This window comes from Akanthomyces muscarius, chromosome 6 (assembly GCF_028009165.1).
Source record: "Akanthomyces muscarius strain Ve6 chromosome 6, whole genome shotgun sequence".
NCBI lineage: Eukaryota > Fungi > Ascomycota > Sordariomycetes > Hypocreales > Cordycipitaceae > Akanthomyces > Akanthomyces muscarius.
Window position 1 is genome coordinate 2,642,722 of NC_079246.1, and position 16,136 is coordinate 2,658,857.

The following is a 16,136-nucleotide window of genomic DNA, read 5'->3' on the forward strand; positions in this document are numbered from 1 at the left end:
ATACACGAAAACACCAAAAAAAAAAGCAGGTCGCGCTATGCAATGAATCGCCTTCTCTGCAGCGGTTATGCCGTGCCCATCCAATTGGCCTTGCGGCGCACTCCTCAGTTTCCGACAACTACTCCCTTGGTAGCTGTCCGATATGCCAGTCTGTCGGCCATCCACCGCGGATTGCGCCGGTCTGACAGGATACAGTACGGCTCCGTCCGGCCGCGGGACGACTCATCTCTCGAGCAGAGCATGAAATCAAGCAGGCGAGATGACAGCAGTCGAAGCGAAAGGACGGCGCGCGCGATGGCTGGTGCCGCCTCACCTCGCCAGCAGGCCAAACTGCGCAAGAAGCTGACTCACAAGGAGCACAAGCGGCTGAAAGAAAGAGAAGGGGAGGAGGAAGGGCCACAGTCGCGCCGAAAAAGATTTATCAATCCCGACAAGGAATTTGGAAAGACAAGCCTCGTCTACCAACTCAAGCACGGCGTTCTCAAGGACGAAGTGCCCGTTGATAGCCTTCAGCAGCCTGTACGACCACGACCGCGAGACGGCTTTCGCGCCGAGCGACCAGCCCGCCGGAATGACTCCCGTGATACAGATAAGCAAGCATCAAGGCCATGGGAAAGCTCTCGCACCGAGCGACCCGCCCGTCGAAACGATTCCCGAGACACCGACAGGCAACCGCCACGACAGGCAAGGGATAGACAACCGTCCGGTGGAGATCGGGGGCGAGGGAGTGATGCTCCAGCGCCACAACAAGGACGGGATAGACAATCGTTTGGTCGAGATCGACCCGGAGACAGTCGGCCGCAGCAACGACCAGACAGACAATCACGCGACAGGCGCCCTGATGACGACAGAGATTCTCCAGAATACTCCAGCGCCGCTCGCAAGATGATGCCCATGGCCATCAAATACACAACAGCGGCCTCGCAGTTCCTCTACGGCCGATCCGTGGTCAAGGCCGCTCTCGAGCAGTCCCGGCGAAGACTATACAACCTCTACGTCTACGGTGGCGAGAACCGCGTGGACTCGTACTACAACCAATCTATGATTCGCCTGGCCGAGAGCCAGAGCATCCCTGTCACCATTGTGCCCAACGACCAGCAGCGGCTCATGGACAAGATGAGCGTGGGCCGGCCGCACAATGGCTTCGTGCTGGAGACGTCGCCGCTGCCGCAGATTCCTGTGACGGCGCTCGGCCAGCTGGAGGTAACCTCGGACCGCTCCGGCTTCCACATTACACGCGGCCACCAGACGCGCGAGGAAGAGGCCGTCAACGGCACCAGCAGCTTCATCTCGCGCCCGAGCGGCCGCACCCCGCAGCCGCTGGTGCTGCTCCTCCACGAGATCCTCGACCCGGGCAACCTCGGCGCGCTCCTCCGGACGGCCAGCTACCTCGGCGTCGACGCCGTCGGCATCACGCAGCGCAGCTCGTCGACGCTGACGCCCGTGGTGCTCAAGTCGGCCGCGGGCGCCGTGGAGGAAATAACGCTCTTCTCCGTCGACGCGCCCGCCGACTTTCTAGAAAAGTCCAAGAGCGCGGGGTGGACCGCGTACGCGGCCGTCGCGCCGCCCGAGGGCAAGCTCGCGCGCATGCACGGGGACAAGTTTGTCTCGACGGACGACATTGAGGAGCGCAGCCCGCTGCTCGACAAGCCCTGCATCCTCGTCCTCGGCAACGAGGGCCACGGCCTGCCCCGCCACATCAAGGTCGCGGCCGACTATGAGCTGTCGATCCCGCGCGTCGTGCCGGACAGCTGCATCGACAGCTTGAACGTGAGCGTCGCCGGCGCGCTGCTGGCGCATGCCTTTATCAAAGGCGCCAAGGTGAAGAAAGCGGAGAGCCCGTTTGACGGCATGGCCGCGTCGCGGAGAGAGGGCAAGGAGGATAAATCAGAGGCGCTGTTTTGAGCGCCTTGTATATCAATGTACTATTAAGCATGTAACGGCATTATTGTATGATTACACCCTGTACTATCAAAAAGTAGCATCACACAATTACACATCTCGAATACATGGACGATTTTCGGCGCTTCCAAGTCCTCTACGCCATGTCGCAGATCTGGATCTCCACCGTCGACACAGCTGCAGCTGTCTAAAAATGGCAACATTCCAGCGGGAGCTCCAGAACAGCGACTGCACGGCACACCATTTAAACCCTCCAATCTCTTGGTAAAATCTCCAGTCACATTCAATTACTCACCGATTCGAAGTTACTCGTGATTCTCCGCAATATGAAAGTAACTGCTACCGTCATTAGCCATCTATTCCAGGCTTCGTGGTGGGGGACGCTAAATCACCCCAGCCACCAGCATTGTGGACTTGATGCCCAAAAGTTATACGAACCTCTCTCTCTTTGTCGCAGCCGCTTTTTTTTTTCTATACCCTAAGCAACCGTTTTTCCTTTAATTGTATAGCCTTGATTTGTTCCTAACGACTTATCCTTACCGACTTATTTCTAACGGTACCACGAATTCATTGGACTTGCAGTACGTGCTGGGGGAACTAAGCTCGAGCTTCAGCAACCAACGTCCGCTTTCTCACCGGCTACCCAGTCGCAAACGATCCAAGACGAAGTGTCCAGTATGACACGGCTGAACGCAATGCTTCTTCTACCGGCCTCCTTGCTAGCCGCCGTTCTCCAAGCGTCTTCCTCCGCCGCCGTCGCGGAACGCTCCCCGACCGCCCTCCGCAAGCTCGCCCCCGACGCCAACGAGAAGATCTTCCCACAGCACCTCGCCTTTGCCTCGCTCAGCTTTGGCGACGCCGCCCTCGCCGCGCACCAGTTCCTCGACGCCCAAGATGCCGGCCTCTTCCGCACACAACCACAACAGCAGCCACGGCCATACCGTCCAGCCTTTGCGCGCCACCATACCGAGACCGAGGGCAACGCTCTGCGCCGCGCCGCCGAGGTCCTCGCGCTGCTACAGCGCCGCAGCGCCCCCTGCCCGAGCGGCATGAGCGGGTGTTCTGCCATTGGCCAGCCCAACAAGTGCTGCCAGGACGGCACCGTGTGCACCAAGGTCGACGACGCCTCAGTCGGCGGCATCGCGTGCTGCCCGCAGGGCTCGTCGTGCGGCGGCCGCGTGGGCGCCTGTCCATCCGACGCCACGAGCTGCGCGGCGGACTTGGGTGGCGGGTGCTGCATCCCGGGATACGTGTGCCAGGGCATGGGCTGCGTGCCGAGCGCGTCGGCCACCGCCACGACGACTGTCGTGGCAACGAGCACCCACGCCCCGTCGGCCACGACAATTACCAGCACGCAGACGACGTGGGTCGATGGTGCGCCCTCGACTGTCATTGTCACGCAGACCATTACGCTGACGTCGTCACGCACGGCCACGACCAAGACGACGACCAAGACCGTCACCGAAAGCGAGAGCGGAAGCAGCAGCACCACCGTCACGGGTGGTGCGCCGTGGCGACCGACAGGCACAGCAACGTCCGAGTCAAGCACGGCAATAACAACGACAGGGGAGGAGACGTCGACGCAAGAGGGCTGCCCAACGGGCTTTTACGGGTGTCTGGCCACCCACGGCGGCGGATGCTGCCAGACGGACCGGGACTGCCAGACGCACTCGTGTCCGCCGCAGGCCTCGACGACGGTCGTGTCTAACGGCAAGACGGTTGTGGTTCCCGCTTCGGATGTGCCCTCAATGGCAACGTCGACGTGCGCCGCGGGCTGGTTCCTGTGCGGCACTGACGCGGGCGCTCGTGCGGGTTGCTGCCCCAGCGGCTACGACTGCGGCACCGCGAGCTGCTTTAGCGTGTCGGCCTCGCAGACAGGGTCGGTGCAAAAAGAGCAGCCCAAGAAAGATGCGGCCCTGGTCAATGCTGCCAGCATGCTCATGATGCTGTGTGTTGCCGCGGTGGCGGCTGCCAGTAATGTTATGGTGCAATGATGGGAGAAAGCGTCATGTGCAACGATGGGCGCGCCTGTAATGATATAACACGACAATCTACGACTGTGAATAGACTTAATCTAAAATGGAAATCCAGGTGATCTTGTCCCACCTGTCGATACTACATTGGGTAAGCAGTTACAGATCATCACAGTCAAGTAGATGCACGTGAGGCGGAGATGAAACGCAATTGTATTTTAACCCAGTACTTGACTAACAATAGTCCGTTGCTCATTACTCATTGACCATGATCCCGTAATCCGTCCTTGCCGTCAATGTCCAATTATTCCTCCATACCTTTCTTGATTGCATGGGTCATCTGCATCTAAATGAAGAAGCAGAGACCAGCGACAACAGTTGCAATGAGAAGACCTTGGCCATCGATGTGGTTGGCAAGACTCTGGACGGGACCGTAGGTAGACATCGGGATGCCAGTGGTGCCGGTATTGAAGGTCTTGAACGTGCTGCTCGCGATCTTGTAGGCGTTCGTGGAGCCAGTCGTGGAGGTTGTCTTGATGGTCATGACAGTGGGCTGATGGGGGTGGCTCGAGGTAGTGTAGCTAGGGCCCTCGGCAATTTTGACAGTTTCGTGGACTGAGGTGGTGGTGTACTCATGGGGCCAGTGACCTCCCAAGCTGGGCGAACGGGTGCTGGTCGAGGCCGTATAGTCAGGGGGGCCATAGGCAGGGCTTGTGAAAGCAACAGAAGGAGTGCAGTCCAAGGGGGTGCTGTACGACTTGGCGGCGGCGGCGGCGAAGCCGGAAGTGAGGAGGCTGACGAGAAGTGCGTTGGTCTGCATGGCGGAGGTTTGGATGTTGAATGATGGAATGGAACAGTGGTGGAATGGAGATAAAGGCTGTGAAAAAGCTAAGACGATGGCAAAAAGATGCGAATAATGAAGCACGAGAATGGATGTTGTAGAATGGAAGAAGAGAAAATGAGATCAGGACGAGGGCGAGCTGTTTATAAACCCGTTTCCCGCTGTGCTGAGTTCCTTCTTCCAGACCGTGAGGACTTGCCCGTTGTTGGCTCGAAGAGGCGCCTTCCTTTGGTGGTCTCCACGGCAAACGGAGGTCGTCGGCTAAGTTACCGAGGCAGCAAACGGCCAAATCACACCGCTGCCAACTGCTGCCTTCTCTGTTCATGGGTTTCCAGCATGTTCTCTCATTTCGCGTACGGAATTTAGTCATCATTGCTTCATACTAGTCGTTAATCAGAGCTCGTAGCGCGTAACATGAAAGGCTTTGCTTGCCATGGTCCGTCTATAAACGTGTGCTGTGAATTCCACCCAAGAGGAAAATGCACGCAGGGGGAAAATCAAGATGCCTCGCCAAATGATGGCTTGTAGAACCACAAAAGAAAGAAATGCAACACGTAAACAAATATTGTAAAGAAAAAAAGCCGCCCCTTATAAATCACCGCTCGCCTCTTTTTAGAATCGTTTGCAGCCGTCACCGTCCTCGAGCTTCCTCAGCACACTGACCGCATCAGAAATTAGAATACTGCGGCCACCAAAGTGCTCGCGCTCTAGAGCCTCGCGTGCGAGTCCCACCACGGCTTGCGCGTTGCGTCGACCGGCAAGACGCTGAACCTGCGCCGGATGCATTTTGGCGGCGCTCTGCAGCCATTGGAGAGCGGCCGGCCGAGAGCTTCCATCATTCCACGCGCCGCTTCCATCCCGACCAACATGTCCGAAAGCCCAGCAGATGAGGGCACAAACATAAATTCCCCAGAAATCAGAAATATCGTTGCAAGGAGAAGTGGACGCCGTCCCATTCCCGTTATCATTAGGTCCGAGACCAAGGAACGCAACAAGAGCTCGAGCAGCAAACGCGGCAGCGACAGCCGAGCTTCCAGAGTCGCGCCATCGGGAAAGTTGGCTCTGGTGCTGTGTGAAGGCCGCCAGACGAAGAACCTTCTTGTTGAACACCCAGCTGTCGCCCGATACAGAAAGGGCGACATGCAAGGGGGTAAAATGGAGAGCCAAGTAAGTGTTGGCGACAGCCGAGTGCGCAAACAAGTTTAAGACATTCATCTGGCTAATGTCGACTCCGGAGAGGTCTTGAATCAAGTCGAGGCGGGTTGGGTTTTGTCGTGCGGGAAACTGCAAAGAATACGCCGCAAGAAGGACCGACGCATCAAATGGTGAAGACTCTTGGATGTCCAGCGGTTTGTATCCTTGCGCAATTGCCATTCCAACGCTGACTCGTGGACACTGAGGATTCAGCTTGGACCATGACTCCAGACTGGAGGCTTCCCAAAGCTTGGTGGTGTTAGCACTAAGAGGGATAGCCAAAGTACTAGGCGATGAATAGTCCAGTCCTAAAACAGCCACGGGTGCACGTTCAAAGTAGCGCATGCAGTGGATGTCGAGTAAGAAGCAAGAAGCGAGGAGCCGTCGGTGGGCTTCGTCTTCGACCCATGCTTCCCACGTATCTGGTCGGCCAAAGACTGCATTTTCCGAGAGTAGCGAAACTTGATGATTAGCCTGTTTTATTGATTAGTCTAGCCATAAGGAATATACGGGCCTATAGCGTACCTTTTGGTAGAGAAGTGTGAATAGGTCGGAGGTTTGGAAAGCATCTTTGTCGCGTCCCCGGAAGCGCAGATAATACTCTGAGAGAAGCACAGCTTGCATTGTTTGGATTGGCCAATGATCGGTACCGGATTCCTAGTGCACGTAAGCATTGCCAAACTATAACTCAAGGACTTTAATGCTTACTGTTTTAAGTTTGCATGCCGCATGGAAGTGAAGCTGGCTGCCGTTGATTCGATGGTCTTCATGTCCAAGGAACTGTGTTGCTACAGCCGCCATAGCGCATTGTAGAATATATGTTGCATCGGACATGTTTTCGAGCGCCTTCTCGAAAGATAATCGATGGATGATCGGATACATGGGATGCACCTTGTTCCAGTACACCTCGAGGTAGACCGGCACAGCCTCACGAACAGTTTGACTCAACGGCAAAATCGGCATGCCCTGCGGCGCGAAATGGTCAATGAATCTTACACCAGGGGGGGTGACTGAAAGTTGTGGTGATACCGTCCGTTCCTGGAAGATTGCTGGCGGTGCGGCCATGAGAACACCAGCAGATCTGCCGGCAGCAAATGGCACAGGCAGTGCTCGAATGGTCGTGTTTGCGAGGAGAGGTTTTCCGGGTATAATGGACTCCTCCTCATAGCCAGAAATAGGAAATGAGTCTCGCATGCTTTGCCTCGTCATAGAAAAGCCAATAGAAGATGCATTGAGGCCGAAATCATAGCTGGTCGGGCCACCTATTCCCGCGTGGAATTGTACATTTGGCGATGCCGCAGACTGGGCCGTCGAAGAATTTCGATCGGTACTGGAGGATCTCGCGCGCTTGGATCGGTCGTTTGAACTGTCAGATGGCGTGGAGTATGAGCTCCCCGTCGCAGATGAATGTTTGCCCGGGCTATTGGATTGGTCGCCATCGGACATGTAGAAGTCGTGGCCGGGTTCTGGTGTCTTCTGATTGGCACTATTCACGACACTGACCGCATGCTGTGTAATATTACTCGGGAGGGGAGCTTCTAGCGATTGGGGCGTCGAGTCAGCAGAATAGCGGCTTTGAGGGCTCTGCGCATAGTATTGCTGCGGGCTGGCGGAAATCCTCGGCGGGGGCAATGTGTGGCCAAAAGGTCGGCTGGCAGAGCTCCAGGGGCTGTGCCCAGATGCATCGTGTCTTGGTGTGCTCGAGATGGGGCTGTGGGAGGAATTTGGCGCGCCGTAGGAGCCCAGTTGCATTGACCTGGATGGCGAAGAGCCATCAAAGCTCTGGCCTTGTCTTCGGTGGGAAGAACCGTGAAGTCGTGGGTCCTCTGATGCCAGCCGTTCGTCCTGCTCATGTCGCTGCTGATGCCTCTCTAACAAGTCTTTACGATGGAAGACTTTATTGCACCCGGGGACACTGCAAGCCAAGTCGGGCGGTTGGTGGCTGAGCTGATGTCGTCGCAAATGCTCGGCGCGCGTGAATGTTTTTGGCGGACGGCACATTTCGCATGTATGCACCGGGACGCCCTTCTTCGCTCGACTCACCCTTCCAGTAATTGGGGTCAGCTTGACGCCAGGCTCACCCATGCTGCTGCCTGGCATCATCGGGCGCATGTCGTGGCCGGCGCCATACGGCTGTCCGTGCGAATACGAATACCCCATGGACTCGTTGCTACCGCTTTCCCGGTGAACACCAGGGGCAGGGAGGTGTTGCTGAAGATGGCGAGGCGCAGAGGACTCGGAGGTAGGTGAGTAGGTGCTGTGTGGAGAAGCACCTCGAGAGTAGTCGGATGGTGATGGGTTGTTCTGCATGGACAATTCAGACGAGGTGGGATAGCTAGAACCCGGCAGCGGCGAGGAATGCGGAACTGTTCTTGATGACGAGCTGCGAGGCTGAGAGTCGTCATCGACGCTATTCATGATGTTCCTGAGGCTGGCCATGCTGAGCGAGTCAACAGAGTCCAGTATCGAGGCGATGAGATGCCAACGGCGAGAGCGCCCCGAGGACAGCTACCAACGGGAACTTTTTTGCCAGCCAAAGCGAAAGACGGTAGCAGATGTTCGTCTGGATATTTGATAGCAGTGATCGCAAGCCAACCTGCTTTTACTGGTAAGAAGAAAATGTTGCGTTGGTTGGTCCTGTTGGGTTGGCGGCCAAAATAAGGCGGCTCGCAGGTTGGCTCGTGCCAAAACAGCGTTGGTTACACAGAAGTTGGGTCAGCCGCGTGTTAGTAGCAGGAGTAGTGACAGAGCAGAACCGCTGTCGTACACAAATGCCATCTGAGGGGAGGGGCTGGGTGAGATACAAAGCAGAGGAGCGCGACGAGTTTAAAGATTACAAGAAATGGGTGAAGTAGAAGTTATTCCAGGCTGAGTACGCAGGGAGGGAGGAAGAGTTGCGGTGTTAGCTAGAATTCCCAGCGAAGGCGTATGGAACCGCCGTGACCCACGTCCATTTGGACATGTTAGCGAGAGCTGAGGCATGGTCTCCATGTACAGGATACATTGGCGGCGGCGCCAGGCAAACCCCAGAATCCTTGGGTGTGGCAGTGACTTGACGTATGAAGAGCGTCAGCGCGGGCAGCCACAATGGGCGCCAGCGGGCAGCGGGGTGCGCGCAGACCGCGGCGCGATGGGAGCGACTGGAGCGAGCCAGCCAGCCAACGAACATGGCTGTGTACCAGTGACAAAGGCCGAGGAAACGGACAGGGATAGCTTTGGCAAAGTTGAGTGGGGAGAAGCACCGTGGACACGAAACACCCCCAAAAGCCAGGGTGAGAGGGTGAGAGGAAGTTGGTGTGGTGTGGCAGGTGTGGACATGGCACGCCAAAGCTGGAAGCCTCGTCTGAGAAGAGCCCACCACGTGTTGACTAGCCCTACCAACAAGGTCATCTAGGCGAACCGTTGCGAGCACGGGAGACGTTGGGATGGAGCGTGGTCTTGCCGGCGACGGAGAGGAGCTGGAGCGAGCCGCTTGGAGAAGCGAACGGTGTAATAGATGGCACTTGGTCGGGCGGTGTTGAGGGGTGTGATGCCTCCCGTGTCGAGAGCATCCGTAGCCCGGCAAGATTAGTTGATAATTGACTAGTTGGGAAGGGGAGCTTGACGCGCGCGCTGGGCGCACACCCACGCTGGGCTTGGTTGGTGGGCACAACCCGCAATCGCGCTGCGAGTTTGTCGTGGTGTGGCAGCTTGGCTGACGACTGGTTTGCTGGTTGGCTGAGTCGGCCAGCCTTGACGGCCAGCAACACCAGCCGGACTGTGTCCGGGCAAGCTGATTACTTCATGCCAGTAGTTCTGACAGCGGGAAGACTGATTGTCGTAGCAGCCTGAAAGAGATTGCGCTGGTGGCTCAGACTGATCATGGGTGACGAGCGGCGCTGGCCACGGATAGAGTACCAGGCGTTCGTTCGCCAGGTCGAAGTCTGGCTGACAGGGGCGTAGCAGGGTGGGATGTGCTGGTGGGATGGCGTCCGCAGCACCTCGTACATATGACCTGGAGGATGTGAGTGTGACGGATTTCTGCTGCACGCTATTCCGGGTCCTGGACGAGTCAGGCTGGTGCAGAACAAGCGTTATGGAGCTACTGAGCAGCGCCATGCAAGCCGCACAGGCAATCTGCATGGGCTGGCTGGAAGATGTTGGTCGGTCGTCGGCAAATCTGCGAACCGGATGGACAGTGTGGACTCTCTGCATATTAAATGCATCATCCCTGCAGCGAGGACTGCGAGATGAGATAACAAGTGGCGGGGGGTTGCAGCTCCCCCCAAGAAGAAATGCAGCGTGCGAGTATTGTTAAAATGTAGTATTCTCATCGCCTCGCTGGCTCTCGGTCTGATGTATCCGTAGCGCCCTGGCCAATGTTGGCGGATCTTGCTATGCACGCACGGTTGCGATGATCTAAGGACGCGGATCATATAGGGATTGTCGCTGATGATCCCCGTGATAACGGGAGGCTGCGTTAGAGACGTGGCACTAGGGCTGGAGTTGCAGGGCAGTTTCGACATGGCGCGGTGAGGATGAGAAGCTTTCATCTGCCAGGTGTAAACGTTCGATAGGCACAAACGCACGCAAACGAGGGTATTTGGAGCAGCCAGTCTTCAGGTGCCAACAGCTGTTAGGTACAGATGACCCCAGGCACTGAACGCCCGGTCACGTCACAGAGCAAGCTTGTTACGAGGTAGCTACCTCAGATAAGTTAGGCAGCTGGCGGCGCGGCAGGCAATTCAGTCTTTGGCCAGCCGAATCCAGTTATTTCGCCCGCTGTGTCCAGCGCCGAGTCTAGAAGCCAGCCAGCCAGCCAGCCTGGTTCGGGGTGGCTCCCGCTCCCGGCGCCGCATGGTCTTTCAGCATCATAGGCAAACCCGCGCACCTGATGGCGGAGCTGGACGTGGAAAATAAAACCCACCAACCAGCACGGCAAGCTGGGTAATAAGCGAGGGGCCTGAGGTGATTTCGAGGCAGTTAATAGGTAGTCATATCGCATCGACTGTGCAGCGCTACGAGTATCAGAGAACAAAGTGATGAGTGACATGGCTGGCCACTTCTCTCTCACCCGGTGCAAAGATGATGGCCTTTTATGAAGCAATCCCACGGCAAATCTCAGCATTTAAATACACACTGTGCCTCTGAAGGACATAATAAAAATCACAGGACGTAGTTCTTTGTGGTAACACCGTAACAGTATCATCAGCCTAGGTAGGTACCTATTCAGCCAGGTGCCTACCTACCTACCTTAGGTGCCTACCTAGGCAAACTGTCAAGAACCACTGGGGCAGGCAATGAGGCGGCACACCTGGGGCTTGGCGCTCAGCACCTCGAGCTCAAACCCTGCACTTGGCAAGAACAAAGCCAAACCCCCCCCCCTCGGCGACAATGGCTCCCTGTGGAGGCGGGCAGACGAGGCTGCTGGAGTCGTGTCCATCGCGCCCACTCCAGACGACAGCCTGGCACCCCTTGGTTGCATTCTCAACACCACGCCGGCGAGTTGGTTTGCGTAGCGTTGCGTCGCCGCTTTTTAGCGTCGAAACGGCCTGCAGTGTGCTGCAGTCTTTTGCTCAGGTCTCACTGCTGTGGCTGGCCCGGGCTGACCCTGGAGCATGCCGGATTGGGCAAAAAAAAGCGTCGCAGCGCTGCTAGCTCGGCGCCGCTCTCCACTGGGGGCCCTATGGCTAACGGCCTGCCTAACCCGACCAGGTGCGCGCCGCTGAGCGGCCATCCCTGTTGCCTGCCTGTACCAGATGTTTTAGTTGAGGTATCTTCCTACTGCTCGTTGCCGCTTGCCAAGCAGCGACGGGCTGCATCCATTCTCTCAAAGGCAGTAACGTACTGAGTACATCCATCACACCGCTAACTAACCCCAGACCCAACCAACCTGCTCGCGCACCACAGTTAGCCGAACTGTCATGTCCAGGAAGAGCATCACTGCTACAAGTACATGACTTGTTCAATGGCGTGCTGACCTAGCTGCTTGTTAGTTAGTCCTAGTCGCCTCCACGGAGCAGCAAACATTGTACCGGGCCCTATCAAGCCTGTGCCAACTTGACGCCTCGTCCAGCCTTTTTTGCCCTCGGACAAATGCAAGTCAGAGATCGGCAGCCGAATCAAGATGAAGCACGCACGCAGCGACCAGCACGCATAAGCCCGTCGCCCCCAAAGCTCTGCTCTGTCCGCCCCCGTTCGCGCCTCGTGACGCAGCCATGTCCTGCTAGTCGAGGCAGCCCTCCTCCGACTTGCCCATGTAGACGAGTCACATATCCCGCCAGCTCCAGAGCCCGGTCTGTTGCTCTTTTTGGTGTGGGGATGAGCATCACTCTGAGCCACGAGGCTCTGCAGCATGCGCCCTTGACCCCCGGGAGGAGCCACAGCATCTGCCAAACCGACTCACTCGCTCCCTTTCAACCTCGTTAATACCTGACGCCCGCACCGCTCGCTCCATCTGAGTCGCCAAACTGCCCGGATGGGTTGCCTGTCACACACTGCGGTGCGACGGCGCTGACCGCCACTCTTTTTGCTCCAAGGGCCAGGTCCGCCCTCATGGAGCTCATTTGCCTGTCTCCTCGCTGCAGCATACTGGCGTCAAATTTTGCTGGTTACACAAGAATACGTCAGTTACTCATGTAGAGCTCGAGCACGAAGGAACTCGCACCTGCAATGCAAGACGCAGGCCTCGGCCGGGGGTCATCATCGGACATTAGGGAACCTGCTTGGAGACCCTCTTATTTGGGCCATCATCTAGCCGGGCTGCATCGAGGAAAGTGTCCGTCGATGTGAACAAGAATGGCCTCGCTTCTACATGCTAGTATTTGTCCTTGCACCAGCAAATTGGCAGCCACACCCTCATTCACGAAGGATTTCTCAGCCAGACAAGCTGATGTGTCGTGGTCGGCTAGCTGGTTCGGGCTCCAGCACCGGACTGTCGGGATCCGCACAACAGCAAACCAAGCCGCAGCTTGGTCTCCGCCTGTAAGTAAACGAGTTTTCTGAGCTGTAACAAAAGCTGCGCTGACGCCACGCCTGGAGTGGACAAACGCAATCGCATCGCTAACGGCGTATGGTGACTGCAAAGGGCAGGAAATTACTATCCGTCGCGAGCGCCCATCTCAGCCTATGCAGCCAGCTTGCAGCAGCTAGTAACAGCTAGCAGCAAACTTGCAGAAAACTTGGAGAAAACTTGCAGAAGACAACGACCACCGCGTCGCAGCACGCCATGACACTGCGCATACAGCCCCGCATTGCCTGCGCTGCCTCACTCCAGTTGGCCATTAACTTGCCTGCATATTCGTCACTTATTACGGGCAAATAACTCCCTGCAGCCTCTTGACGGCTAGGAGCAATCAATATTTGCGAAGTATTAGGCAGCTGCAGTCTCCAAAATGTCTTGCCGACACAATATGCCATCAACGCTGTATCCGCCAACCACTCCGGCCACGAGCCGATGACATACTTGTCATCGGCCAAGCAGCCTAGGCCATGCGGCTGGATGGCCATAACTTGGCTGCATGAGTAACAACATCCCATGCCGCCTAGCGGTCTTGTCCATGGCAGACGGACTTCCTGGTTTGCCAACTCTGCCACGCAATGGCACTATGATGGTTTCATGCCCAAAAACTTATGCGTCCCCATCAAAGATGTCATCAAGGCTCTCCAGACAGTTTTTTCCTTGCTCGTTTATTTCAGCCATGATAACTCTGCCCCGCTTCTGCTTGCTAAAGGCGGGCGCGTATGTCGGTCTCGGCGGGTATTGGCATGTTTGTGGAGATGAAGACCCGCGTGCCAATGTTGCTCCTCATTGCTGCATGGCCTGCGGCGGGCGGCGGTCAGGATTCAAGTGACCTCGAGTCCGGCCGTGATAAACGCCCGCAATTGTCAATGGCGCTACATGTGCTCATTTCTGGTGACTGGAACTCGGCGTCGCTTAAGGACCCGACCAGTCTGCATGGTGGCGGAGGCGTTGGCAGCACTTTATACGTCAGTGGGCGTCAGTGCGATGCATGACTGGAAAAATTTTACTTAACTGCGGCTCATATCGTACAAAATGCAATCAAACGGCGCAGATTGATTCACATCGGTAATACGGGCCGCCGTGTCTACCCCGGGTACACCAGAAACGTTAACAACAGCTCCCATTGAAGTACTTCTTGGCTTTCAGCTGGGCGTATTAAGCCACCACCTCGGCGTATTCGGCTGCGCTCAACTTTTTTTCGGTGGCCATGTCATATCAGGCTCGGAGAACCTACCAAGCGCCTCTTTTCTGCTTTCCCACACCCTGCAGGATGTGCCATGTTGCTCCCCGATTACCCTGTCAGTTTGGAGACTCAACTAAGCAGCGGGATGTAACCCCCCAATCTGGCGATGCGAGAAAGTAGAAGGCCCCCAATCCATGACCAACGGTCGCAAAGGAAGCGCTTTTGTTGCTTACACGGTTCGATGAGCAATGGGCTGATATATGGCGGCCGTGCCCGTGTAAATGGGCTGCGATGGCTTGCCAACCCCCCCGCTTTCCAGGGCTTTCCACAAGCCGCTGCCCCTCCTTGGGAACGGTGTATCATTTGCACAAAGTACGACCGAGGGAGGGTTCACTAGTCGGCTCCGTATATTTCTTCTTTTTGCCCTACCAGAAGCTCTTGATTTATCCCTCTGGCTGGCGTCCGAGAGGCTGAACGAACCAAAAGCAGAAAGTCTCCGAACAGCCGCAAACGGGACCCAGAGGCGCCCACCTGGGACGGAGTCTGGTTGGCGAGGCTCATCCCAAGTACACTGTACAAGACTGTCACAGAACGGTTCGAGGGCCACCAAATAAAGGCCTCAAGTGGAGAGAATGGGCCGTTTGTCGCGCTCTGTTGCTTGCTTCAGCCATTGTTCCATGCTACAAGTGAAATGGCGCTTATTCACAGCTGAAGTCACCAAGCACTCACACCCCCCCTCCACCACCTGTGATGGAGGGCTGGGTCTAACCACTGGCTCAGTGTGTCTACCATCGTGTGTCACACCATCTACCCGAGCCGGTTTTTTTTGTCTTGTGTGCCGTTTTACTGCGAGATTTGACGAATGATGCCCTTTTCAGAAGAAAGGTGTAAATTACATTAGCAAAAAAGAACGAGTGTGACGCGGGGAAGGGGAGGGACGGGCAGTCACATGAGTGATGGTGCAAGCAAGGCTGAACTGTCCGCCAGCCCAGCAGCGGAGGCGCGCCAGCCTTGTGCACTATGAGCTTCGGACTATATATGTTTATTTAATCTACATTTCTCGAAAGAAGGCAATGATAACCGGCTCGTTTATCCCAGGTTGTTTCATGACACACGCCCAGGTGGACTAACTGATGCGGCTGAAGGAAAATCAAAGGGCTATTTCTTGGCTTCGTTTTAGACCAAGCCTCTTGGACAAGGTGGGGAGGAAGGGGGGCCGACGCCATGCGGAGAAGAATTGCGTAGGGTATTTCGGCTGCTTAATATTGGGAACGAAGCTTATATTACTTTATTGCCAGCTACTTGTTCTAAGCCCCGAATCGCGGGGCTGAGCCTGGGAAAGGTGAATTTGTTGATGTCGGGTGAGACGGAAGCCATTTGCCGATGCGCCGCCGACGACAGTGTCGGCTATAGTCCTTGGCCCGTAGCCATTTTGTTCTGGCTATCTCTTGCTTCATGCTTCTGTTGAGAGTCCTACTTAGCGGTGCCATTGAGAGAAAAAAAGGCAATTAGTGGCGTGGGGGACAACGGCATCTGGCAAGGTTCGGTGATGTCGCCAATTGCACCATCTGCCGGTTCTTCCGGCGAGTCCAAAGTGCCAGACCGGCATTGCCTCTTTCACCTTGGGGTTTCTTAAAGATATAGAAAAAGACGTTGTGAGAATGACTCCTGGTCCAAGACCCTGGCATTCATTATGGTTTTCGGGGAGCAAACGTCGTTGCGAGTCGCTAGACTTGGCGACCTGATCTGGTTGTCCGTTGGTATACTAGTCAAGCACTCTCCAACGACGACTCCGTCGTGATTAGAAATCGAGCAAAGACGAGTATATACGTGAGTCGAGTACCTCTATTGAACATGGCAGTGCCGTTCAAGACATCTTGGTGCCTGTTTATATGTTGACGAGTCACAATGGAGACGGTAGAGTAGAGCAGATCCTGAACCGTGTATTTTTGCATGTGAAACGAAGCGTACAATGATCAAAACAAGACTTCAAATTCATTCGGTAAACCAAAACTAAAACCTGTTAAACCAATTTCCTCC

At 56.0% G+C, this 16,136-nt stretch overlaps 6 protein-coding genes across 6 annotated transcripts; 2 read left to right on the forward strand and 4 right to left on the reverse strand.

Annotated features, from left to right (window-relative positions):
• Positions 1-42: 42 nt before the first annotated feature.
• On the forward strand, positions 43-1,905 carry LMH87_000926 (uncharacterized protein; the record flags this gene model as incomplete). The annotated part of the gene is made up of 1 exon (XM_056198916.1): positions 43-1,905. One exon carries the CDS (start codon positions 43-45, stop codon positions 1,903-1,905), a length of 1,863 nt encoding a protein of 620 aa, XP_056055816.1.
• Positions 1,906-2,095: 190 nt separating this feature from the next.
• On the forward strand, positions 2,096-3,896 carry LMH87_000927 (uncharacterized protein; the record flags this gene model as incomplete). Its single annotated transcript, XM_056198918.1, has 4 exons — positions 2,096-2,166; positions 2,412-2,483; positions 2,550-2,577; positions 2,691-3,896. The coding sequence occupies 4 exons, from the start codon at positions 2,096-2,098 to the stop codon at positions 3,894-3,896; spliced, it is 1,377 nt and encodes a 458-aa protein (XP_056055817.1).
• Positions 3,897-4,221: 325 nt separating this feature from the next.
• Positions 4,222-4,695, reverse strand: LMH87_000928 (uncharacterized protein; the record flags this gene model as incomplete). The annotated part of the gene is made up of 1 exon (XM_056198919.1): positions 4,222-4,695. The coding sequence occupies one exon, from the start codon at positions 4,693-4,695 to the stop codon at positions 4,222-4,224; it is 474 nt and encodes a 157-aa protein (XP_056055818.1).
• A 383-nt stretch (positions 4,696-5,078) lies between these two features.
• Positions 5,079-8,349, reverse strand: LMH87_000929 (uncharacterized protein; the record flags this gene model as incomplete). The annotated part of the gene is made up of 7 exons (XM_056198920.1): positions 5,079-5,091; positions 5,149-5,171; positions 5,380-6,384; positions 6,436-6,567; positions 6,619-6,876; positions 6,940-7,419; positions 7,954-8,349. 7 exons carry the CDS (start codon positions 8,347-8,349, stop codon positions 5,079-5,081), a joined length of 2,307 nt encoding a protein of 768 aa, XP_056055819.1.
• A 3,123-nt stretch (positions 8,350-11,472) lies between these two features.
• LMH87_000930 (uncharacterized protein) lies at positions 11,473-12,595 on the reverse strand (the record flags this gene model as incomplete). Its single annotated transcript, XM_056198921.1, has 6 exons — positions 11,473-11,639; positions 11,738-11,782; positions 11,846-11,870; positions 11,925-11,930; positions 12,482-12,496; positions 12,557-12,595. The coding sequence occupies 6 exons, from the start codon at positions 12,593-12,595 to the stop codon at positions 11,473-11,475; spliced, it is 297 nt and encodes a 98-aa protein (XP_056055820.1).
• A 1,190-nt stretch (positions 12,596-13,785) lies between these two features.
• Positions 13,786-14,903, reverse strand: LMH87_000931 (uncharacterized protein; the record flags this gene model as incomplete). The annotated part of the gene is made up of 7 exons (XM_056198922.1): positions 13,786-13,870; positions 13,921-13,924; positions 13,986-13,997; positions 14,148-14,176; positions 14,674-14,747; positions 14,803-14,841; positions 14,901-14,903. 7 exons carry the CDS (start codon positions 14,901-14,903, stop codon positions 13,786-13,788), a joined length of 246 nt encoding a protein of 81 aa, XP_056055821.1.
• Between the last annotated feature and the right edge of the window lie 1,233 nt (positions 14,904-16,136).